Genomic DNA, 27,705 nt, shown 5'->3' with positions numbered 1-27,705 from the left:
TTAACCTATTTCCTATGTATACCTTTATTTCAATCCTTTTTTTCCCTTTTATCCGGTAAAGCCTACACTTAGATTGGGTGATATTTGCCTAGAATTTGGAAAAAATACTTCTTGGGATATAGAAAAGGTGTTTATTATTATTATTATTATTATTATTACTATGTGACAGCCAATGTTGGACTAATTCAGAGTTCACTATTCCATAGGAAAAACAGTTTGTATACCAAAGTTTTTCATCCACAAATGGCAACTGATAATTCGTTTTATATTATAAGATTACTTTATCATATTCCTTGCTAATGCACTCTACTTTGAGAATGTGTAGTGTTAGGGTATGACCATGAATAAAATAATAAAATAAACATATGTTCAGTAGTTATTAACTACTGTGTATGTGTGTATATATAAAATAACTAATGAATATATGTTTATTTTGTATTTCATTGTTGGAGGAACCGTTATAGCATTTACGTGAAGATGGAGGTCACAGGGCTGCTTTAATGTGAAACCTTCCTGTTATATATTGTATGTACTTGTAAACCCCCTTTTTTGGAAAGATAGGCTTTCCCACTGGGTGGCTTAGGGGTAAGACAGTTGCTCCAATAGAATATGCTTCTGCTATAGGACATCTCCTTAGTGCCTAGTGCTGCTGGTGAAATCTTTGTTTTTGTTGCATGAAACCTTCCAAATGAACCAGACTATTACTTTCTTTATGTTTGGGTGATACATTGCATTCTACTGTGTGGACCAGTTTCTCCACAGCTTCAAGCAGGTGCCTCTGTTTCAAGGCATTTCCTTTAAATACCAGTTTATAGATTGTGAGATAAAAACACTTTGACTACCAGTTTTGCTGATGGAAATCCACTATGCTTTAGATATTACAGATAAATGGGCATGCATGCAAAGAAACATGCCAGCATGCTATGTATTACCTTGTGATATTATTCACTAAACATACTTATTACAAAAAAAATAATTCTTAATCAAGACAATATTTTCTTTCATATGGGTCATAAACGCTTATTGATTATCTACATATGATTCATCACTGTTGCATGTGATGTGCACAATCACAGGCTTGTCCCAATAATACATAATACTTTACAGGTAGAGTCAACATGATTATGTTATTAGAATCTGAGGCTTAGTTTGTGTCACCATACGTGTGTGCGTGTGTGTGTGTATGTATATGTGTGTGTATATATATATATATATATATATATATATATATATATGTGTGTGTGTTTGATATATGTTATGTTACTTCATTACATCTCTCTCTCTCCTCTTATCATCTCACAAAGGTAAATTGATAAGCCAGGCATATGTTTTAAAATAAAAGAAATACTGTAGTTATTTGAGAGACTTTAATAGTTTTAAAGAACCTAGCAGCAGGGAACTTTAATCCTGTAAAACATTGGAGTAAAACTCACATAAGCTGGTTTACAGATTGTTTTGTTCTATTTTAAAGTCACCTTCTGACCCAAATTAAAATGAGCATTCTAAACTTTTTGTTTATTATCCATAAAACCATTACATCATATCAAATGGATTTCACTGAAGACAATTTAACTTAACGCTACAAATAAAATACCTTCATCATATTGCATGTATAGTACACATTAAACACTATTAAAGGGACCAAAAATTAATATTAAATAAAGATGGAAAAAGGGGAGGGCTGATTCATTTTCCATATTAAGGCTATTTATGGATATTAAAGAACATATTTTCTTGATTGTTTTTGTTTTACTTCTTACTTAGGCTGTTATTTTGTCCTATGGTCTAATACACAATATACACGTTGTTTTTATTTTGTGCTGCCGAATGTCTATTTGTTGAAATCACCTTTATAATTAATTTATTTTGCTATTAGTGTAAACTAGAGGGAAAGAGATATATCCAGAAAAGGAAGCCCTATGTTTGACTCTGTAACCCCCAAGGCAGAACATGCTGTGATCCGAGATGTCATCACAGAAAATGCAGCATGTCTGCAGAAAGAATGAGACACATGAGGAAACCGTTAGCACTTTCACTTTTCAGTGCTGCTCCAAAACAGGCTGTTCTCTCTAAACAGCACTTTGCTCTGGCTGCATTGTGTACATTTTCCTTAACACAGTGCAACCACAGCGAAGCAATGTTTGAAGAGAACAGTCAAATATGGGGTTGCACTGCAAAGGAGCAGCACATTGATTGATGACTGCCTCTCTTTAACTGCTGCAAAATAATATATAAAACTACAAAAATTGCTTTATTGTCCAGTTAATCAGTATATTGCAATTGAGCTGGTACTTATAGTATAACTGCCTAATTAAAAATGGTATTTAATTTCAAAATGACCTACAGATTTTTTTTGACAAAAAAAAACTGTCATTGCAGAAAGTGAAAAAAAGTTCTGGGTCTGTAACTACCTAGATCTGATAGATGAATAGATCCATCATGTGCAATTGAATAATAATAATCATGGTCACCACTAGATATGCAATATGGAATTACTCATCTGGTCTCTTGCTAAATAAGACCTTTTTAATAGGTCTTTTATTGAGTACATTAGAAGTGCACATTAGGATTACCTATCAAGATAGCAGTTATAATCCTATTTTTTTTGTAATGTTCTGGATTGTTCTAAGTCGAACAAGTGGTTAAAGCAATTTCTGTTCATTTATACAAGTGACAGAATATTTTACTGTTTATTTTAGTTTGCAAGAACCACAATATCAGCATCAGAAGCATATGTAGTATTCTAGGCAACTGAGTTGGTTTCAGTCATTTAAAAAGCAGTTTGTCATTCATTAAAGGGACACTAAACCCAGATTTTTTTCTTTTAATGATTCCGATAGAGCATGCAATTTTAAGCAACTTTCTAATTTACTCCTATTATCAATTTTTCTTTGTTCTCTTGCTAGCTTTATTTGAAAAGCAGGAATGTAAAGCTTAGGAGCTGGCCCATTTTTTTAGCACCTGGGTAGCGCTTGCAGATTGGTGGCTAAATGTAGCCACCATTAAGCAAGCTCTATCAAGCAGCATATAAAATAGCCTTTGTATATTGAAGCATACATTTCTTGGAACTATATACATAAATGTTATGTATCAGGGATCTAACGGTCAAGCTCATGACAGTATTTGTCTTAGGAATTCAGTGTTTCAACTTTACATAGAAGGTCCTGTATACTTGTATAACATTTTCTGGTATCCTATAATTTTAATACATTTTTATTGGTAACTAAGCTAAGCTGTTTTTTTATTTTTTTTTATTTTATTTTTTTTTATTATGTTTTTATTATATTTTGTGGATTAAAAATTTTCAGCTGTTTTTAGAACATAAAGCTATTTTTCTCTGTCAGTTTATTGCTTTATTTGAATTAAAAGAGGCAAGTAACTGTTTTATTTTTTTAAAAAAATTATTATTTATTTATTTAATAAAAATTGCAGTGCATAGAACACACTTTTGTGTGTATTGTGAGATGTTCTCTAATGGAAGGATTTGCCTGGGGCCATTACCTTATACATTTATTGTAGATAACACCTAAAATTAAAGCCAGATTATAACCAGATTTTTAGTTAAAGGGGCACTAGGCTCAAATTTATACTTTTATGACTGTGTATGCTGGTATAAAGAGGGCCATAATAGTGGTTAAATTGTATGCCCTAATTCTTTATAGCATGTACTTTAAAAAAATATCGACCCTACACTACTGTACGTTAAAACCTTGCAAATGGCTTAAATGCACAGTAGAAATGCTGCTTGGGGGCCTGGGACTCAGATATGCACCTAGTGCTGCTGATTGGATTAATGATGGTTTCCTTTCAGGACCAGCAGTGCACCGCAGGCCCAAGCATCACTTCTACTATGTGTTTAACCCCTTTGTGAGGTTTAACAACACGGTAGTGTAGGGTTGATTGTCTTAAAAGTATATGCTCTAACGAATGAGAGCGTTTAGTTTGACTATTATGGCCCTTTAAAAACTTTCTAATTTTCTTCCATATTTCAATTCTGCACACTTTCTGAGGCACCTGCTGCTACTGACCATAAGCAAAACTACACAGTATATATGTATATGAGCCTGTAATTCAGGTTTGCAGCAATACTGATGAAAATGATAAAACAATTGTAGTTATATCTTGAAAAAAATATGTTTTAAATATATATGTATGAAGTATAAATTGTACATTGTTGCATCTGCATTTCCTTGCTACAAATAATACACTATTTATCTAGAAGAGCCTGTATATTATAAAACTATTTCATACGTAAAAATAGTAATTTACTGTCCACAATGCTTAAAAGATGATTGTTTTATGATATGATTTTTGTTTCTGAATATAAGTAAATATAATGGTGGCTAATATCTGGTATTTAAATAAACATATATTATAGTGCTGCACTCAGTATGCAATGAAAAATTGTTTCTTGCTTATTTATTAGTTTTTTATATTTGTGTTTTTTGCTTTTTAAATTGGATTTTGTTTAGTTAAAATGTCCACAAGGACCTGAAGGAAGGAAGTATAGTGGAGGTATTTGACAGGGTTTGTTTATAATTGTTTCTCAAGTAAGCAAGAGTATTGTAGATAGAGTTTCCAGTGAAAAGGTAATTAGATCAGTGGGGACAGTGCCACATACCTCTTCCTTATAGAAAGCTTAGCCAGCTAATGGAGTACTCTAGTATAAATATTTCATCTGCCAAATATTGCTGCTCTGTTTCTTTGATCTAATGATTCACACTTATAGTGCACTTTAAAGACTGCAGACAATATTAATAATAAATGTAAAAAATATCAACAAAACAGGAGTGCAGATGACTGTCACAGCAAAATCAGTTGTATGATTATTTGGACTGTAGAATACATATGCAAATGTATCTAATCTTCAGGGCAGTAGTGGCAAACCTTTAGACAGTATATGTGCAAACTGATAATCCTTTAAAGATTATCTTGCATAAGCATGCGCTGATTTTCACTATATTGCAAAGGCTGTCAGTGTATAAAAATAAGCTCTTAATTAGGGTTTATAGTACTGTAGGTACTTAATGGGCTAAAATTAATTACACACACACACACACACACCTGTGATGTAAAGGGCCTCTTCAAAGCTCAAACAGGTGCTTTAAAGTGAATGTCAACTTTCAAGAATGAGTGCCTGGTTTTTAAAAATACTATTAAAAACAGGGGCACTTTCATTCATGAAAGTTTACATTTCACAGTTTTTGTTAAAATACTTACCTTCTTGAAGCCGGAAGAAGCGATTTCCCCCTCCTGCCGCTCGTCTCTACTTACGTCAGCAATGACGAATATGGCATCCTCCAATCAAGGCTTTCCCCAAGGGGAATAATTGCCTGAGGCAATGCTGTGATTGGAGGAAGCCGGATTCGTCATTGCTGATGTAAGAAGAGACGAGCTACAGGCGGGGGAATCGCTCTCCATCTTGCAAGAAGGAAAGTTAAGTATTTTAACAAAAACGGTGAAATATAAACTTTCATGAATGAAAGTGCCCCTGTTTTTAGTAATGTTTGTAAAAACTGGGCACTCATTCGTGAAATTTTACCTTCACTTTAAAGTCATGTAAAAGGTTAGTTCAGCCGAACACTGTTACAATAACTAGTAATGCATAAATGTATGTAGGAACTTTGATAACGTTACATTATTAATAAAGTTGTTCTGAAGTGATATCATATGGTACAAGGTATAGTCATGTGACATTGTTTTGCATGCATTCTGAGGTAATCTGGAACTTTTTGTGCTGAACCTTAAAGTTACAGCCTCTTGGGAACCTGTAACATCTGTAGGTTGGAGCGCTCTGTGGGCTTTTGTACTAAATCTTACACAACTTACTGCACAATACAAACTGCAGTAGTACAAACTGAAAATGTTTATTTTATAAATGTTAAGGTGTAGGTGGTTTAACCCTTTCATTCCAGGGCTTATTTGTTTACATTGAAACAAATTTCCAAATTAAACAAATAAGTAAAAGTTTTAATCACCCAATCGTTCATGCAATCACGTGATTTCAATGATGGGATTGGGTCAGGGGGGGGGGGAGTGCCTATGACACTAGGCACTCCGTCCAGCCCACGATCCTAATTCAGGAAGCATCAATGGCTTCAGTACAGCCAAACGGCTAGGATGTTCCATGCCATCCTAACGGCACTAAAGCCCAGCGCAGTTAAAGGATTACTTTCTGTTATAATTTTTAAGCTAAACAACTAACATATTAAAGTTAATAAACATTAATTAAAAAACCTACTGACCTATATTTTCTCTAAAACAAAGTTTCATAAAGTTCTAAAAGTTATATCTTTTATTCCCCGATGATGTCACGTTATCCTGCCCACTATTTTCAGCACTGCATGTTGAAAATACTTAAACCAATGAAATTGTGTTTAAAGCGCCATTTTGAAACCTAGGCATTGTAAACGGATTGGTACAGAGCAAAGGATACCCATGGAGTGGGTTTGGAAAACAATTAAATTTGCAGACAAGATTTCTGATATACGGTAGAGATATGTTAATGAAATGCTATTGATAAAAAGCGTATTTGGGGTAGTTAGTAACAGGCATAGAAACTATTTACTTACAGTGGCCCTTTAAGACTGCATGGAACGTCCTAACGGTGGGAAGGGGTTAAAAGGACAGCAAACATCTTGTAATTAAAATAACTTTGTGATGTGTTGCTATAGAATAACATATAGGCCAAATCTAAATGTTTTTAAAACAAATTAACACACTTTTTACTGCAATTGTTTTTCAATAGCCAAAGTCTACTAACCTTTTGCCTTATTTGGATAAATATGCAAATATAATTAAACTCTTTTCAGCTTAATTTACATTGCATTTGTTTCTATTTTTGCTTCAGTTTAATGAGCCCATTGCATATTTTGAAACAAACTAACCAGCTATACATTTATTTAGTCAAAACAATGAGAGCTGCAAATGCAAAATTCTTAGAGAATTCAGATGAAAACTACAAAATAACCTTTATAAATGCCCAAGTGCCAAGGCTACGAGGCCCATTTTACAGTAGAAGTATAGGAAACGTCTTGATTATGATTTTAACTTTGTTTTTTTGGATATTTTGTAGTACTTTAAATACCAGTTTTACGATTTGCATTAAATGCAATTTTATAAAGTTAAAGGGACATTAAACACATGGAGGTGGTAATATAAAATGATTAATCGAATGTATATAAAAAAAACTCTACAATATATTTTCATTATTTATTTTGTCCCCATTTTCCTGTAATTGCATTCTGAAATTGTGAGCTTTTCTGTTCCTGTTAGAAATGGAAGTGCAGAACACTGTTCTATTCCACACAGTCATTGGCTGCACACTCTAGTGACCTATTTATAACTGTCTCTAATTGGATACAGCAGAGAAGGTAACCTAAGTTGCAACATGGCAGCTCCCATTGTTTTATAGACACTACAAGTTTACACTTATTTTGTCAGCATTTAAACAGCTAATGAAACTTTAAAAAATACATCTACATGTTATTCTCAGACTAATCTTTTCTTTGAATGCATCATTCTATCTATGATTTATTTTGTGTTTATTTAAGATAATTTTACACCTTAATGTAAATGAACATTGTGCTGCTTGCTTTATATACAAATTACGAAGTATACTGTACATTTGATTTTTTTTTTTTTAAATAATTATTTTACATATGCTTTTTAAAATGCTTATTGAATTGAGCACCATACAGCAATTTATGTGTTTCTCCTTCACATATAGAAATGTTGGTTACGCCCTTTAGTGAGATGTTATGAGTAGCACTGAAAGAATCTTTTTTTTTTTTTTTTTTTTTTTGGCTGAGTAGTCACCTTAGATTATTGGACCCTAAGTAAGGAGGATAGGGGAGAGAGTGTGAGAGATGAGGAAGGGGAGAGAGAGTGAGTGAGGAAGGAGGATAGGGAGAAATAGAGTGGGAACTATGGTGTCTGTTGTGATATAATATATATATGCTTTCTTCCTAGTTTGTGCTCTGACTTATAAATGTATAATAATTGTTGCAAAGAAGCAGGGGTGGGGAATAGTGTTTGTTAGAGTGAGGAACCAGGAAATAAAGTGTGTAGTTAGTTGCTGTATAAATGGACTCTGTGCCAGATATATTTCTAAACCACCTGGATTTACAAACACTACATTTTGGCGATTATGTTTGAACCCTATTGCTTTGTCTCAGCAAACAGTGAGTAACCTGCTGCAATACCCACAAGAATGGCTGCATGTAATGAATACAACTTCCCTGTGTTTGACTCTGACTCTGATGCAGAACTTAGCTCAGTAGGCCCAAGATGGCTAAAATGGATTCAGAGATTTGAAAATTATCTTATTGTCTTGGATGTTACTGATGCAAACAGAAAAAATGCTTTACTGCTTCATTTAGCTGGAGAAAATGTGTATGACATTTATGATACCTTGTCTGCAACCACTGACACATACTATATGATGTTAAAGATAAACTGACAACATATTTTCTCCCTAAAAAGAACACTCAGTATGAAATATACACATTCAGACAGGCAACACAACAGGGTGATGAACCTTTAGATGCATTTCAAAACCAGGTTACGTTTACTAGGCAAATAATTGTGAGTTTTTCCTAATGTTGAAAATGAGATTTAAAGCACCGATAAAACAAAGCTGCACCTCTTCAAAACTTAGGAAATAAGCCAATCTGAACGATCTTTAAAAGATTTGCTTGATTATGGCAGACACATTAGAATTTGCTTGGCAGGCAAGCTGCAAGCATAGAAAATAGATCTAACAGAAGATCAGTTTATTACAAATAGAGTTCAAAAAGGGGCAGTTCAACAGTACAGCCCACAAGAAAGAACCAGAACTCATGAGTCTTAAGCAGGCACTGTGGGGGTCTATCGTGTGCAGTTCTGGCGGCCATATCTCAGAAGGATATTAACAAACTTGAATCTGTGCAAAGGAGGGCTACCAAAATGGTACAGGGTCCTAAAAAATAAAACTTACCCAGGATAGGCTCAATGACCTAAATATAGTATAGCTTAGAGGAGAGAAGGAAAGAGGTGATATGATAGCAACTTTCAAGTACATTAAAGGGTTTAGTAAAACTGAGGCTGTGGGTATTTTACATAAAATGGAAAATTCAAGAACAAGGGGTCATGAGCTCAAGCTAAAGGGTAGTAGATTCAGGAGTAATTTGAGGAAGCACTTCTTTACAGAAAGAGTGATTGATTTATGGAATAAACTTCCTCAATAGGTAAGTATCAACAAACACTGTGGGGGACTTTAAAAATGCATGGGTACAAGCATAGGGCTAATCCTAAACGAACATAGATAAGGTTATACTGTTAGGTAAGGTGGGGGCAGACTTGCTGTGCCTATGGCATCTTATCTGCCGTCAATATCTATGTTTCTATTTTTCTATCCACATAAATGGGACTTGTCCAGCAAGGAATAAGCAATGCAGGGCAAGTGGAAAATGTTAATCATTTTGCAAAGCAATGTAGAACAAAATTGTATCAAATACCTCAATCACATACTGAGCCACATACATCAGAGCAGTGGAAAGTAAATCCTAGTCAGATCTCCTGACCAAAAAGGACAATATTCAAACAATTAATGCCAAATATGTATTTGTAGTAAACAACATGTTTAACCTAACTCAGCCACAAGTTGATGTACTCATTAATGATGCACTAAAATCACTGGATTGATTGATTCAGTGATCTTCTGTTAATTTAGTGGGTGAACAAACATTTCACATGTTAAAACCACAACTACAGCTATTACAGAGTAAAATAAATATATAAGCATATGGATCAACTAAACCCCAACTAATGTAATTGGTAAATTTACACAACATAACAGCAACTATGTTTATGTTGTAAAGGAATCAAATTTTTCTCTTCTGAGTTTTGAAACTTCATCCAGTTTGGGACTTATAAAGCTTATGAATGCAATTTCACCTAGAAAGGACACAGGATCTGTACAGATCGTTAGTACAGCAGTATTCCATTTGTTTAATGGCATTGGTAAATTGAAAGATTTTCAAGTACAGCTGCATATTAATCCCATATAAAACCTGTAATACAACCACATAGAAGAATTCCATTTCATCTAAGGCACAAGGTTGATGCTGAACTCAAGAACCTTGAAACACAAGGAAATCATCGAAAGAGTGCAGGGGCCAACTCCATTGGGTCCTCCCCAATAGTATTAATGCCAGAAACCCAAAGACCCAGGAATTTGCATAGACATGAAGGCAAGCCAACACTGCCATTATCAGGGAGCGCCACGTTACTCCAACATTAGATGATATAATTCATGATCTCAACCAGGCAAAAGTTTTTCTCCAAACTTGATTAAAATCAGGCTATCATCAACTGAATTGGATCCAACAAGCAGATATATAACTACATTCTCAACACACACAGATTTGTGGAGATACAAGCCCTAAGTTTTGGTGTTTCTTTCTGCTGCTGAAGTATTTCAAAATGCAATACAGCAAACATTATCTGGAATTCCATGAAGTTTAAAAACTTCAGCGATAATATTATTGTGTTTGGAGCTACTTGAGACCATGATGAAAATCTCTTGCCATCAATAGATCAACAAGCATAAAAGTTGGGTGAGAAATTGTATTGTGTGTCAAGCCACAACTCCAGGAGCTCACAAAGAACCTTTAAAAATGTCTGCATTGCCTGAAGCACCATGGTGTAATGCGAGTATAGAATTATATGGCCCATTACCTACTAGAGATTACTTGATGTGTGATATAGATGAATATTCAAGATACCCGGTAGTAGAAGTTATGACTCAACATCTTCAGTCACTGTTATTCCTGTTTTAGACAAAGTTTTCTCTTTATTGGGAATTCCTAAAATTGTTAAAACAGATAATGGTCCCCCGTTTAACAGTACTCTGTTTAATAAATTTGCTTTATATCTTGGATTTAAACATAGGCACATTACTCCTTTGTGGCCACAAGCTAATGCAGAACTGAAAGATTCATGCGTTCTATGGGGAAATTTCTAAGAGCAACTACAGCGCAAGGTAGACCATGGAAACAAAATGTATACTCTTTCCTGAGAGGACGATCGATCAACTCCCCATTTTAACTACTGGCAGATCACCTGCATAGCTGTAATTCAATCGCAAACGTCGGATCAAAATTCCAGATATAAATGATTCACTAACATAAACATTCAACAAGGACTTGATACAAAAAGACAGTCATGCCAAAGCCAAGATGAAAGCTTATGCGGATAAATATTATCATACCAGATCTGCTCTTTTTTGCTGTTGTGAGACAGAGTCCAGTGTCGGCAAGATAGATGACACAAATTGGATACTTTATATGATGTCATCCCATATACAGTTGCAATAATTCAAGGATCAATAGATCACTGCAGTAAGTAAATGGACATACAATTTACTCGGAATTCTTCTTTCTTCAAGAAACTACACAAAGAACAGGACACTGAATTAATCTGATTCAGAAGATGATGATTTCTGATATACCCAAATTATTTCAAGAACATGATGATAATATGGATAACACAGAGAGAAGTGAGGGGGAAGAAAACATAGCACATGAATTGATCAGTCCTTAGATCCTAATCGCATATACCCTCTCAGAGAAAACAGAAGACCTCCTGAATACCTTAAAGACTATGAAAAATAATATGTGTTTCATCATGCAACTCTTTTATTGAAATATAGTTTGGCCTTATTTCTAGATAATCAAGCATAGTATAGATATGTTATATTTATGTTTAGTTTAATTCTTTGTTTCTAATCAAAAGTAAGGGAGAGATATGGTGTCTGTTGTGATAATTATAATATATAATGCTTTCTTCCTAGTTTGTGCAATGACTTGTAAATGTATATAATGTGTTGCAAAGAAGCAGGGGGCGGGGACAGTGTTGTTAGAGTGAGGAACCAGGAAATAAAGTGTGTAGAGTTAGTTGCTGTATAAATGGACTCTGAGTCAGATATATTTCTAAATCACCTGGATTTACAAACACTGCAGGAACAGTATATGAGAGAGAGTGAGGTAAACGATAGGAAAGGGAGAATGATAGAGTAGGGTATGTGGAGATATTGAGGAAGAAGAATGGTGAGTGAAATGAGGGAGTTGAGAGTGGTGAGAGGGATGAGGAAGAAGAATGGTGAGTGAAAATGAGGGAGAAGAGTGTCGAGAGGGACTGAGGGAAGAAGTTGTCGAGAGGGAATGAGGAAGAAAGTGTCGAGAGGGAAAGAGGAAGAGAAGTGTCGAGAGGGAATGAGGAAGAAGTGTCGAGAGGGGAATGAGGAAGAAGTGTCGAGAGGGAATGAGGAAGAAAGAGTGTCGAGAGGGAATGAGGAAGCAGAGTGTCGAGAGGAAATGAGGAAGACAGAGTGTCCGCGAGGGAATGAGGAAGAAGAGTGTGCGAGAGGGAATGGGTTGGAAGCTAAGGGAAAGGGATGCTGATATGAGATAGAGTTATGATAAGGTGTGGTGTATGATGTTATATAATATAGTGAGAGAGGAGGATATGGAAGATAATGAAGAATCTATAGGAGAGACTAAAGGTATAGTTTATAGAGGTTGAGTAAGGAGCATAAGAAAAGAGGGGATATAAGGAGAGATAAGTAAATAAGATATTTTGTGAGGTGTGTAAAGGACAGATAGAGAGTGTCGGAGGGTAAAGACATTTGAGACAGGAAGAATGACTTGAAAGTATTGGAAACTAATCTCAAAAGTGTAAAAAGATTAATGATAGAAAAAAAACTAAAGGAAAGATTAAGGCAAATGTAATACAGGTGTATAAGCATATGAGAGAAACAATGGATCAGTACAAAAATGAAACTTTTAAGGGTTTATATGCGGAACACATGGATTATATGAAATCTTTTATTATTAGACCTAGAATCTCACACAAAAAAACATCACTGAAAATAGCTTTCTCTGCAATAGTTTTTTGGGAATTATCCTGTCTGTTGATTATATTATGACACAAAGTTTGTAGTTGCAAACACAATAGACAAGAAATATAGGTTCTTTTTAAAGATGTCCTTTCACTTTTATCCTTTTAAATTGTAGACTATTTTCACTGTTTTAACAGACAACTGATGCTAACAGTGGAAGTTTTAATAATCTGTCCAGTGGGACCAGTTACTACAGCTGCGTCAGCCAGATCACTATAGGTAAGGTACATCTCTCACTAGTGTTACCTGTCTTCATTCTTTGAACTAAACCAGTTCAGAATGATAATCCTTCCTGTGATCACTGTTCATCTTCACTGTCTCACTGCTTGGTATCTTCTGTTGCACTCTTGGCCAGGTGACAACAGGTAAGTGGCTTCTCCTTTGTTATGGTAAATTAAATGTATTAACCCTAATCATGACCCTCTGGAATTTCATATACTTTAACCACAAACCCCACTGATTTATTACGTCAACTAAGATCCTCTACATGTTATTCAATCTAACTGTATCTGCCCCAGCTCCTCTATATAGCCCAAATCACAACCTTCCTCAACCGTCCGCTACACACCTATCTCCAAACTGCAGTACAGTGTCACCAGAACCTATTTTTCCCCTTATCTTATTACCTCTTAACCCACGGACAGCACCTATAGATCCCTTTTACATTATTTTCCAGCAGAAAACCATCTATCACCTAAGAAATGCCTCTTTAAAGGACCACTCAATGCAATAGAATTGCATAATAAATAAGTTCATAATATAAAGACAATGATTTAACGCCTTACACTGAATTACAAATAAGCAGAAGATTTTTTTTTTTTTCTCTGACAAATGTATTAATTTTCCTATTTTCCCCCCGTGCCTCCCCCCGGTATCATGTAACAGACATCATCCAATCAAACTAGTATACTTATACCATGTGAGATTGTGCACGATGCTCAGTAGGAGCTTGTCCCCCAGAAAGTGTGCATATAACAAGATTGTGCAAAATTTGATAACTGAAGTAAATTGGAAAATGTCTTAAAACAACTTGCATGCTCTTTCTGAATCCTAAAATTTTATTTTGGCGACTTAAGTGTCCTTTTAATCTAAGCGCATCTACACAATCCCATAATAATCAAAACCACCCTTTACACCAAATCTTCCATCATAAACCCTTAAATTATGATATTGCAGTCCCCTTAGGTATAACCTTTCTTTTTTAAATAGGTTCATTAATTTGGTTGGCCACTCTGCAAACCCTAAACTGGCTCCATATATTTGAATTAAAGATATGAAAATGACGTATCCCCTTTTGCTATCTGAGTCATTTTACTTTAATATAATTTTTATTGATGTATTTAGAGAATACAGTCAGTGTTCAAACTTAACAAACATCATAATGTACATACAGTTTATGTCATAAAGCAGCAATCATTTTTACAGGGTACAATAATCAATAGGAGTTCCTATATGACAGTGTAACAATAAGTAGTAAGAACATTTTTCACAATACGATAAATCAATTGAAAGATAATGACTGCATAATAAAGTACCTCATTAATTTTTTTTAAATTTTCTTTTTGTAAGTAGTGTATACAACTTTATATCCCCTTGCAAAACAGTAAACCACTAGCGATATGTGATCCCCAAATAGTAGGTAGGGGGTCAAAACATACTTTTTAGGTTTGGGGGGTTTCAGGGGCTGCGCCATCTTGGCCGCTGACAAAACAACCTTCAAATAACCAATTGTCAAAGATACTGCAGTACATATATCAGCCCTATCAAAGACTGCCTATACAGACATGAAGATTATTTCAGATAACATGCAAATTAATATAGTATTATATATAAATTGTCTACCTGGATTAATTTAAATCAGTTCATCAAAACACAATTGAGGGTGTAATATGACTCGCAGAGTCAGAGGGGTGTGGTTGATGTACTTGTATAACCAAGGTTTGGGTAACTAGTCTAAAAAACATATACCATCTGTAGTTAATCTCATTATATCAACAGTTTATACTCATATAGTTTTGAAGAAGAAGGGTTCTGTAATAAACACTCGCTAAGGCTGCTCCACCCTCAGTAAATATCATGTAACCATATATGTTGTAATATACAATATGTGTATAATAGTAAATTCAATGAACTCCCAAAGAACAAATATCACCCAAGTCGGTATATCTTATCAAAACAATCTCACACAATGGTAAATATGCATAGAACATCTGTTAATTAGGGTAGTATAACTAGAAACGACTATATCTCTATATGATATAGCGTATAGCTTCATATCAGCCTATTAGAAAAAAACCAAAAATTGTGCACAACACACAGTAAGTGTTCAAGGGGTATGAATAAACACAACCCAACAGGGGTAATATAAACATACGCAAGAGTATAAATGTCAGGTGTAAATATTGTATTCCGCATCAACTATTATACCCTGTAAGTCTGGGGAGAGAATCACAGATATGATCTGTAGACTTTATAGGGGACCCCCTTGAGATCCGGCTAATAGCCTTCATACCTAGATTAAGATGAGATGAGCACAACAGTTCAATTTGTATACAGCTTAACCAACATGTTGTGGGGCTTATGGACTGCTAAACAGAATAAAATTGGCCTATACCGCTTTTCTCTGGAGCCAGACTAATGAGGTGTTCTCTCCAGCCTGTTGCTGGGTTTATTCTCTCTGTAGCTACCTTCATAAGTCCAAAGCTGCCATTTTCCACATCACCCATGACAACAGCTAAGTAGATAAGGTTGGAGGTTCCTCTCACTGCTGCTGCCAGGGCCGCCACTAGAAATTTTGGGGCCCCTTACTTAACCATTGATCAGGCCCCCCCTTTGACATGTGCAATTGTTGACCAAATGACTTAAACGATATGCAAATCTAGACAATTGGGTATCCACAGCGCCAAAGTGCAAGCTCCTCCCAAGAGCAAGATCTCTCAACCAGATAGATAGTACTAAGAGTCAAGTAAAATGGAAGAGCGCTGAATTAGCCCCGGGTTAGTAAGATAATAAGCTAAAGGTGGGATCTTTTAGGGTAGATAAAAGGATAAAGTGTGAAATATATGGATTCGGTATTTATTTAACAAATCTAAAGAAACCTTCTATATAATGATTTGACAATAAAAATACAATAAAATCCTATTGGTGATCAATGATGGTATATCTACATCTGTACAATATGTTATATCTATACAGGGTGCTTTATGAATCCTATATACTAAAAACAATCCAGAAATCTCCTTTAAGGAGAGGGTAACACAGGCTCCTTATAAGACCAAAATAATGTGTTACACAAACTGTGTTCAAAAGTGTCACAAAAGGAAGTCAATATCAAAGTTAATAATCCAAATGTGGAATCCCAAATGGAAGAATACACTCCAGATATGTGTGTTGGTGTCCAAAGTTAGAAAAAATATGTAAGAAAAAATCATATGAGAAAAATTCAAAAACAGGCATACACCTCAGACTAAAAATAGTGAAAATATAAAAATGTGAAAAAATATAAAATGTTGGGAATTATATATATATAGAGAGAGAGAGAAGTGCACTCACAGGAACGAACGACTGGCTCAATAACATTGTTAGCCTGTTCTATGGCGATTTACCACGCTGGGTGCAACTTTTTAGCCCAGTAATGCTTTTCACAGAGTAGAACTTTCCTGTAGTATATCCGTCTGATCCCGCCTATTACGGTCAATCCAGCACCGAAATACCAGGCAATTCCTCTCTGAACAAGGAACACAGCAACCCCAGACGATCGTTTCGGGCCTTCATTGGGCCTCGTCAGTGAGGTGTAGCCATATTCCTCTAAGCACACTGAGCAAGGAGTTCCACGTCTGGTTGCCCCCTTTTTCCCATAGGGAGACTAATACATATAGAGAGAAGTGCACTTACAGGAACGAACGACTGGCTCAATAACATTGTTAGCCTGTTCTATGGCGATTTACCACCTGGGTGCAACTTTTTAGCCCAGTAATGCTTTTCACAGAGTAGAACTTTCCTGTAGTATATCAGTCTGATCCCGCCTATTACGGTCAGTCCAGCACCGAAATACCAGGCAATTCCTCTCTGAACAAGGAACACAGCAACCCCAGACTATCGTTTCGGCCTTCATTGGGCCTCGTCAGTGAGGTGTAGCCATATTCCTCTAAGCACACTGAGCAAGGAGTCCACGTCTGGTTGCCCCTTTTTCCCATAGGGAGACTAAATACATATAGAGAGAAGTGCACCTCACTGACGAGGCCCAATGAAGGCCGAAACGATCGTCTGGGGTTGCTTTGTTCCTTGTTCAGAGAGGAATTGCCTGGTATTTCGGTGCTGGACTGACTGTAATAGGCGGGATCAGACTGATATACTACAGGAAAGTTCTACTCTGTGAAAAGCATTGCTGGGCTAAAAGAAGTTGCACCCAGGTGGTAAATCGCCATAGAACAGGCTAACAATGGTATTGAGCTGGTTGTTCGTTCCTGTGAGTGCATTTCTCTCTGTGTGTATTTAGTCTCCTATGGGAAAAAGGGGAAACCAGACGTGGACTCCTTGCTCAGTGTGCTGAGAGGAATACTGCTACACCTCACTGACGAGGCCCAATGAAGGCCGAAACGATCGTCTGGGGTTGCTTTGTTCCTTGTTCAGAGCGGAATTGCCTGGTATTTCGGTGCTGGACTGACTGTAATAGGCGGGATCAGACTGATATACTACAGGAAAGTTCTACTCTGTGAAAAGAATTGCTGGGCTAAAAGAAGTTGCACCCAGGTGGTAAATCGCCATAGAACAGGCTAACAATGGTATTGAGCTGGTTGTTCGTTCCTGTGAGTGCATTTCTCTCTGTGTGAATTTAGTCTCCCTATGGGAAAAAGGGGAAACCAGATGTGGACTCCTTGCTCAGTGTGCTTAGAGGAATACTGCTACACCTCACTGACGAGGCCCAATGAAGGCCGAAACGATCGTCTGGGGATGCTTTGTTCCTTGTTCAGAGAGGAATTGCCTGGTATTTCGGTGTATGTATGTGTATGTATATATATATATATATATATTATATAAAAAAAATAATGCTTATATACAAGCGTGGTTTGTAAAAGTGAAGGTCTTAATGTGTTTAATCCTTAAACCGTGAATATTCTAAATAATGGTGATCCTCAAATTGTTTTGAAAGGTCTTCTAAACAGTGTATGACAATCTCCTATAAGAGATAAAGTACAGTGCAATATCGCTAATAATTTTCATAACAATAAATATCGCTAATAATTTTCATAACAATAAATATTAGGCTTACCAATTAGGATGAACCTGAGCCGTTAAATCAGCGTGTCTACGCGCTTCAATCCTAAACAGGACCTTTCTCAAGACTGATAACGGCTGTGATCGAGTGGCTCCTAAAAGGGGTCTTTGACCAATCGTGGGGCTTCAAACAAGTGCCAAAATTCCCCCTTGAAACCGGAAATGATCTTGTACCTTGTCATATCTGGTTCCATCACGGTGTCCCAAACCGGAAATAGTCTATAATGACGTCATATCCGGATGGTGTAATTTCCGGTTGGAGTCATATCCGGATACGTGTTTTCAGAATCCTGTTTACTTTCGTTATCATGATGGGGAATATATACCATGATGGGAAAAATATATACACGTGTATAATTTATGCACTAAAATTATGATTAAATGAGTGGTTGACATAAAGATAACCAGGTATATACTCATATTGTAAATGTATGTGTTATGTTCTAATGTTTTTCACTGACTCAGGTTCATGCTTAAGGTACTATTGCCTACCAAATTGGCTTAGAAACACATATATAAATCTAAACAAATATGTGCAATGCATTGCATAAAACAGTCATACGTTACAAACGATATATTTATCCACAAATAAAACATGTTAAAATGATCATACATTTCAGAGCCATGGGCAAGATATCCCTCAAAATTGGGGATATAACCCTCAAGGAATTGAGTTAAAATTAAAACGATAAATAACACTTAATATTATCAAGTCAACAAATAGGGTACAGCTCAAATTGCTATAAATAGAAAAAAAAGAAAGAAAACATATCCGTATTTTTTGAATATATAGAAATCTAAAAAACTAAAAGAAAATCTACAGATTAGTAGATACATTATATATAAACAATCTGACTTGATTTAACCTTCAATATAAAGGTGATAGTAATCATATGGCCATTCCAGAGAGAATATATATTTCTAATTCATTGTGAGTTTGGTGATAACATTACATTCCTCAGATGGATTTACAAATGAGTTATAAGAAAAAATAAATAGAGAGAGAGGTCAAAGATTGAGGAGGAAGATCTCAGTGTCATAACAGATGAAATATCTCTGTGTTACTATTGAGACCCTTTGGGAATATGCAGTCCAAATTGAAAATCCATTTGGATTCTACTTTTAGGAGCTGCTTTACAAAATCTCCTCCTCCCATTTTTTTATGTGTTTTACATATACCCATATATTAAGACATTTACTTCTGCTACTGTGGACTTCTTTGAAATGTTTATATAGGGGGATATCATCTTTTTTTCCATTTGATTTGGAGTAGATGTTCATGTATCCAGTCTTTGAGTTTCCTTGAAGTTTGCCCTATGTATTGAAGCCCACAGCCACATTCAATCAGGTAAATAATTCCTGTGTCTTGACATCTTATAGCTTCTTTCATATGGAAAGATTCTTTATTTACCCATGATTGAAAAGTCTGTATTTTTAGCCGTATTTGCATTCCTTTGGTATAGTACGGTGTTTCATGGGTACAATAGGTGCAATGATAGTTTTCAAGTTTTTAGTCTTATGATAGATGAATTTGGGAGTTTCACTTAAATTATTGTCAATGATGTTGTCTTATTTTAGAAAGTGCCAGTGCGTTCTTATAATTCTTTCTATTATGAATCTATTCTCACTGTATTCAGTGATGAATGGTACTTCTATTGTTGTATTCTCATCACATTTTTTCTCTTTATATTTTAATAATGTTTCCCTCTTAATAGCTTCAACCTCCTGAATTGTCTTATCTTATGATGTTTTCCTCATATCCCCTTTCTAGAAACCTCCCTTTGAGAATCTGTGATTGCTCTCTCCATTTATCAATGTCTGAGAAGTTTCTCCGTGCTCTCATGAGCTGGCCTTTGGGGATGTTAGACTTCCAGCTGTGATGGTGGCAGCTTGTCTTATATATGTAGTTGTCTGCAGTCTACTTCCTTGAAATAGGTCCAAGTTATGACTGCCTTTCTTTATATTGATAGCAATATCCACTTCCTAGATTTAGCTATCACTCAATTCATATGTTAAGATTAGATTCATTACTTTATTGTTCATCACATTTATAGTGTGCTGCAGATCCTCAATGGATCCCTTCCACACTATAAAGATGTTGTCTTTATATCTCTTATAGAGGACCAGGTCTGCGCCTGCTGGGCAAGACTCCCAAAAGATGTTCTCCCATTTTCCCATATAGAGATTGTCGTAACTAGACGCAAACCTAGTCCTCATAGCTGTTCCACATATCTGGTTATAGAACTTTCCTCTATCCTGGAAGTAATTGTGTGTCAAGATATATAGGATACCATCTATAATAAACTCTATTCTGGACACATATCATTTTTTTTCCCCAAAAAATACCTTACTGCTTCTATTCCTAGATCATGGGAAATACTCGTATAGAGAGCAGTTATGTCACACGTTGCTAAGATGTAATTATCCTCCCATTCTAGGCTGTTCAGTATTTTTAAAACTTCTGTTGAGTCTCTCAAATAGAATGGGAGACTCTTCACATACTTCTGCATTTTTATGTCGATATACTTGGCAAGATTACAGGTTATGGACCCCAATGCCCGATATTATGGGTCTACCTGGTGGATCATAGCCATTACCAGTCTTGAGAGAGGTCCTGTTTAGGATCGAAACGCGTAGGCACGCTGATTTAACGGCTCCGGTTCATCCTAATTGGTAAGCCTAATACTTATTGTTAAGGATATTATTAGCAATATTGCACTATGTACTTTATCTCTTATAGGAGATCATCATACACTGTTTAGAAGACCTTTCAATACAATTTGAGGATCACCATTATTTAAGGATATTCATGGTTTAAGGATAACCACATTAAGACCTTCACTTTTACAACTCATGCTTGGATATAAGAATTATATTTTTTATATTTTATAATTCATATATTTTTTTTTTATTTTTTTTTCCCCCCAACATTTTATATTTTTTCACATTTTTATATTTTTATATTTTCACTATTTTTAGTCTGAGGTGTACGCCTGTTTTTGAATTTTTCCCATATGATTTTTTTCTTACATATTTTTTTCTAACTTTGGACACCAACACAAGTATCTGGAATTTATTCTTTTATTTGGGATTCCACATTTGGATTATTAACTTTGATATTGACTTTGATTATTGACTTCCTTTTGTGACACTTTTGAACACAGTTTGCGTAACACATTATTTTGGTCTTATAAGGAGCCTGTGTTACCCTCTCCTTAAAAGAGATTTCTGGATTGTTTTTAGTATATAGGATTCATAAAGCACCCTGTATATATATATATGTATGTATGTGTGTATATATATATATATATATATATATATATATATATATATATATAAATATATAAAACATAATGTACAGATGTAGATATACCATCATTGATCACCAATAGGATTTTATTGTATTTTTATTGTCAAATCATTATATAGAAGGTTTCTTTAGATTTGTTAAATACCGAATCCATATCATATTTCACACTTCATCCTTGTATCTACCCTAATAGATCTCACCTTTAGCTTATTAGCTTACTAACCCGGAGCTAATTCAGCGCTCTTCCATTTGCTTAATTCTTAAAATGTATATGCACTTTATTCTTAAATGTAGTCAAACTTGGAAATGTTGTAAAGGTAGTAACACACAAACACAGAAATGCATAAGGATTCACATATAGACACTCTAGCAGACACGCAAAGAAACACTCAAACAATCTCAGACACAAACATCCACATAGACACTCAGCACTTGTTTACATTGACCTGGCAAGTAATGATGTAAACTACAGTTTTGTCAAAAAAGGAGATTTACAAGACAAAATATGGACTTCTGATTATCTTTTTGTCAAGGAAGATGCCAACTATATGATAACGGCATGTAGTGGCAGAAAGGAAGGGCCCTGAACTGCCTAAACAATAATATAACGGTTTAAGTGGTGGATTGGTGACTTTCAGAAAGGTCTCATTAGTCTCAAAGTCTGTAGAAAGATGTGAATAATAAGTAGTAAGGTCAAAATGCCCTAAAAAGGAGCAGACAATGGACACACACACAAACTCAAACACAAACTTGCACATACACCCATGGAAACACCCACAGAGACAGCCTAAGAAAACACACAAAGACATACATAGACACACACACACACCCTCACAGAGACATCCACCGCAAATGCACAAAGACAGATACACAAACCCTTACAGAGAGATCCACAGGAAAAAAATACATACACACTCAGAGACACCAACGAAATCACAAAGACATAAACACAGACACCCACAGAAACACTCACAGGAGGTTAAATTTCTGCACATTGCCATCACCTAAATCAATAGCGTGTGACATTCATGATAAACAAAATTACAGAAAGGAAGATAACTTTTTAAAGAATCATATTTGTAAATGTGCAAACAAAAATACTTTTGTGAATTCAAAATTGTACATTATTGATCTTTCAGAATGGCTAGATGAAGAAAAGTACTTTTGAAACGTTGACATATGTTTGGGGTTACCCCCCCCCATTTTCCCAACCAAGAGCAACCACTTCAAATCTGGTGTACAAATTTTCCCATTTGTCAGCTGTACTTATGAATTTTGAAAATGCTGTACTCTATATGGTCTTGGTGGAACCATAAGCTGTGGAACTAGGTCTCATACCATTAAATCTGGTTAAATGCAGGATTTAGGCTTGTTTGTATGTATTTCAAAATTAAGTCAGCTGTAGAGTAAACTGAGCAGTGTTAAGTTAACCTGTCTCATTTCAAACACTGAGCAATCTTAGCCTGAGAGTATAACATTTTATGCAGATGTAAAAATCTTAGATAAAATGCCTCCTGGCATCTGGAAAGTCCTTGCAAAAAGGGGCAGTAAACTGGAAAGTTGTATTTATATATATATATATATATATTTATATAAAATAAAAAATCATATATGCCAAAAGGGCATCTACCATTTGTGTATTATGGAGGAAACATTTCTGCATGGTTTTAAATATAGAATTTCTACAGCATTGTCAAATAAACATAAATACACTGCTGCATATTGCTAAAAAATTAGGTTTTTTTGCCCCCCTGGCCCCACCACACAACTACAACACTGAAGTTACAATCTGAAATTGCACAAATAAATAAAAAAACATTTACTAAATAAATCCTTCCTCCTCTGCAAATGAAAGTGATCTGCCGCCTGACTCAGGCACACACTGTACAAACAAAAAAGTGCCAAGTCTGTCTCACACTGTGTATAGTGGTTTAGTGCACACTCAGAAATCCTCTAAAATGCTAATGTTTTACTCCCTTGTAATGACATTTCCCATGCTGAATAGCACTCTGCTGTAGCGCCCTTTGGTGGCTGCCAAAATGTAAAATAAATAAATACATATTTTTTTTTTAAATAATAGTTGTGCTTGCCTCATGGGGCCCTGGCTGCCTCCATATAATTTTCCATATGAGCTGACTTCTCTGGTCTGGTATTAGGGGTGGTTCTGAGCTGTGCTACGGTGCTAACCTGTGTAGGTGTTGAGTAGCGGTTCTGTCTGGGCAGCAGATATCGCTGGAATGTATGAGTCCCCAGTGCATTTAGTGAGTCTGTGATATCTTTGTAGTTCTTTGAAAGTCCAGCACCATCTTAGGAGACAGTGATTAAGATATGCAGTTCAGATACGTGGTCCTCCAGTAAATCACATATCTTATCCTCAAGCCCTTCTGTCTCCATTATCAGATAATGAGGATTGCGAATCAGCCAGCAGAGTGATCCCGGTATCCGGGGAGAAAATATAGCGCGGTCAGCGGCTTTCAAGCCTCTATTTGCTATGTGGTGAAGCCGAACATCATAGGCAAGAATCGCATTGCTGGAAAATTTGAGTAGCTTCTCTTATGATCATATTCCAACTTTACACCTTTCATAGCTATAAGCTTCATTGTAATATAAGAAAAGTCACATTAAAATTGATGTAAGCTACATTTATGTAGAGAGCTCCCACAAGATGCGTCTTCCCGGCTCGGCTCCTTGCTCTGCCCCCCTGTCTGAGTCATTTTAGATAATGTAGTACCTTAGTTGTAGTCAGCTAAAATTCATTCAGTGAGTCCAGAGATATTGCAATATTATTATGTGCACATTTATATTTCTTTAATTCTAATATGCACAGACAAGCTTTTCAGTCATCATTTTTATTTTTATTATGTTAGTTATATTGTAATGTAAGGTTTTGTCAACTGATATGAGTAATTCCCATATAGTAGCTATTGGGAACTGAGATATGTCATTTGATTTTAGTTGATACGTGTTTTCACAAACTTGGTGAAACTAGTGAATACCACAGACCAGCCATATGATGTTAAATGCCCCCTAAAAGTGCATTATAAGGTCATGGGATAATATTAAAAAGGTGATCTTCTTCGTACCTCAAAGAAAATGGAGAGAAACTTTCATAGTGTTAAACCATATGAGAATATCCCTTTAAACACAATAGGAAAATTGGATTTTAAGCTACTATAGCTCTAAGTGATGCGCTCAGTACAAATGGATCCAAGACTGTATTTGTTGTAGGGTCCGGTGCAACTTGATTTCAATATGCCTGACCCTCCTTGTGACTTTGCCTTTGTGACAGCTGAATCCTGCATTTAATATTGGAAAATGTAAGGTTCTACATTTTGGAAGTAAAAAATAATCAGGCAACTGATTATTTAATTGGGACTAGACTTAACAAAACAGAGGAGGAAAGGGATTTGGGAATACTTAAAAGAATACTAAACTCAGATTGTTTTCTTTCATTGTAGAAACAGAGCATGCAATTTTAAGCAACTTTCTAATTTACTCCTATTATTACATTTTCTTCATTCACTTGCTATCTTTATTTGAAAAGCAGGAATGTAAAGATTATGAGCCGGCCCATTTTTTGGTTCAGCACTTGGGTAGCGCTTGCTTGATTGGTGGTTAAATGTAGCCACCAATAAGCAAGGGCTATCCAGGGTGCTTAAACAAAAATGGGCCAGCTACTAAGCTTTACATTTGTGCATTTCAAATAAAGATGGCAAGAGAACAAAGACAAATTGATAATAGGAGTACATTAGAAAGTTGCTTAAAATTACATGCTCTATTTGAATCGTAGAAGAAAAGCATGGGTTAGTATGCTTTTAAGCTAAAGATGGGTGCACAATGCAGGGCAGCGGCTTCTAAGGCTAGTAAGATACTAGCATGTATTAAAAGAGGCATTGGTGCAAGGGAGGAATGCATAATTCTGTCACTATATAAATCCCTGGTAAGACATCATCTTGAGTATGGAGTGCAGTTCTGGGGACCAATCTCTAAAAAAAGACATTGCAGACTTAAAGAAGGGCCACAACATTATTAAGGGAATGAAGAATTTAAGCTATGAGAAGAGGTTAGCCAAACTGGTTCTGCTTCCTCTAGAAAAAAAGGGCTTGAGAGGTGACATGATTACTTTATATAAATATATCCAAGGCCCATATACAGAGATGGCAGAAGCTCTGTTTATTACAGGAAAATGTTTTATGACGAGGTCACAATTTAAGGCTGGATAAAAAGAGATTTAATCTGCAACGTAAATGATTTTTCACTGTATGAGCAATTAAATTGTGGAACTCATTACATAAGGAGGTATCAAATGCCAATACCTTAGCTACATTTAAAAATGGTTTAAATACATTTATGGTTAGAAACATAATTCAGGGATATAATTGCTGATGTTAAGTTTTTCACATTTTTAATGGGATTAATTTAAGATCAACTGAAGCTTTTATTGTAGATAAATTAAGATTTGTATAGGTTGAACTTGATGGACTTCTGTCTTTTTCCAACCTCGTATACTATGTAACATGTTACAGAATACATTTCATCCATGTGTAAGACTGACAATGAGGCCCATTTGTCAAGCTCCAAATGGAGCTTGAGGGCCTGTGTTTCTGACGAGTCTTCAGACTCGCCAGAAACACCAGTTATGAAGCAGCGGTCTAAAGACCGCTGCTCCATAACCCTGTCCAACTGCTCTGATGAGGTGGACAGGAATCGCCACAATACAACCCAATCGAGTACGATCGTGTTGATTGACACTCGAGTCTGCAGGGGGGTGGCGTTCCACCAGCAGCTCTTGTGAGCTGCTGGTGCAATGCTGAATATGGCGAGCGTATTGCTCTCCGCATTCAGCAATGTCTGTCGGACCTGATCCGCAGTGATGGATTAGGTCGGACAGACATTTGGTAAATCGGCCTCAAAATGTCTAGTCATTTTTATGATATAATGACATCAGATACAGTTATCAAGTTTTTGGACAACTTAAGCAATAGTGCACCTTATTGCATTTGCACAAATCCACTTAAAAGTTGTGTTAGTATTATGTATTAACTGCTGTGCATCAAAACACATTCTGGCATAACCAAAATTTATGTTCACTGCTGAATAGCTTATTTTTTTTGTGGGCATAGTTTGTACTTTGACAAAAGTTTTAATACATTTAATATCATCCAGGACTTAAGAACTTCTAAAAAATAAATAAATAAATAAACTATGTAAAAAAATGACAAATCCCCAATATACGATGGTTTACATTTTTACTTGAATACATAGCACTTGCTTAACTAGAAGTTCAAAACTTTAACCATATGCTCTTTTTTTTTTTTAAGTGTTTTGCTTTATAACATTCTTTTTTTAAAATTTAGTAAATGTAGTTGTCAATTTTATCAGTTGAAATGTAACCACTGAGAAACAGTATCCACTACAGATCTGTTTGACTTATTCTGAGGTAGCAGAATTAGTCCTTGAATCCAAAGAGAAAGTTTAGTATGTTTGAGGTCAAGACAGACAGTTCTTCCCAAAAATATTAACAAATGTGGGGCAAGGCAAGGCAAGTGAAAAAAGGTAATTCCAGATAGGTAGCTGCCAAAGGGTCATACTGTGAATAGGAATCCAAAAAGTAACTAAACAAGAAACTCACAGATTAAAACAGGATTTAAATGGTATACAAAAGATCAAAACTACGATAAACTGAGTCCCAAATCTGGAAATTTTGTTTAATTTATCACATTTTTGAGAAAATGGCATTTCGTAATTAAAAGTTATAATTCGATTTGAAATTCTTTACTCTTACTTTTTTTTAATCCTGTTTTAATAATTGAAGTATTAGTAATTGCTCAGTTATTTCTAAGCATAAAACACATAAACAAACATAAACAAGCCTAAAACCATTATTTAGCCTAAATATGTTTACTTTTAACAGACCTTCCTTTGTAGCATAACATTTCCCATTATAATAATACAATCCCCATACTTTATTCCAGTATTCTCCAGTGACTCTACATTTGATCTAGTATAAATATATATCCACACAAAGAGCTAGTGTTTTGGCCTAGGTAGTCCCACCCACATGTACATTTTAAGAAAATAAATGATATGCTAACTAAAGCATGTTAATGTAGCTTTAATTTAAAATGTTATATCCTTGTATCACAACTACCTTTTGATGGTGCTTGAGTATATTTGA

General features: G+C 35.4%; 1 protein-coding gene across 1 annotated transcript in view; it reads left to right on the top strand.

Moving 5' to 3' along the window:
• ANO4 (anoctamin 4) overlaps positions 1-27,705 on the top strand; it is a 675,069-nt gene that overhangs the window by 1,160 nt on the left and 646,204 nt on the right. Inside the window, 2 exon segments of the mRNA XM_053719254.1 lie at positions 2,008-2,011; positions 13,083-13,159. Coding sequence (XP_053575229.1) covers positions 2,008-2,011; positions 13,083-13,159 — 81 coding nt within the window.

The sequence above is a fragment of the Bombina bombina genome, chromosome 6 (assembly GCF_027579735.1).
Source record: "Bombina bombina isolate aBomBom1 chromosome 6, aBomBom1.pri, whole genome shotgun sequence".
Classification (NCBI taxonomy): Eukaryota; Metazoa; Chordata; class Amphibia; order Anura; family Bombinatoridae; genus Bombina; species Bombina bombina.
The sequence above is the reverse complement of the archived record's forward strand: the minus strand, read 5'-3'. Positions and strand labels throughout refer to the sequence as shown.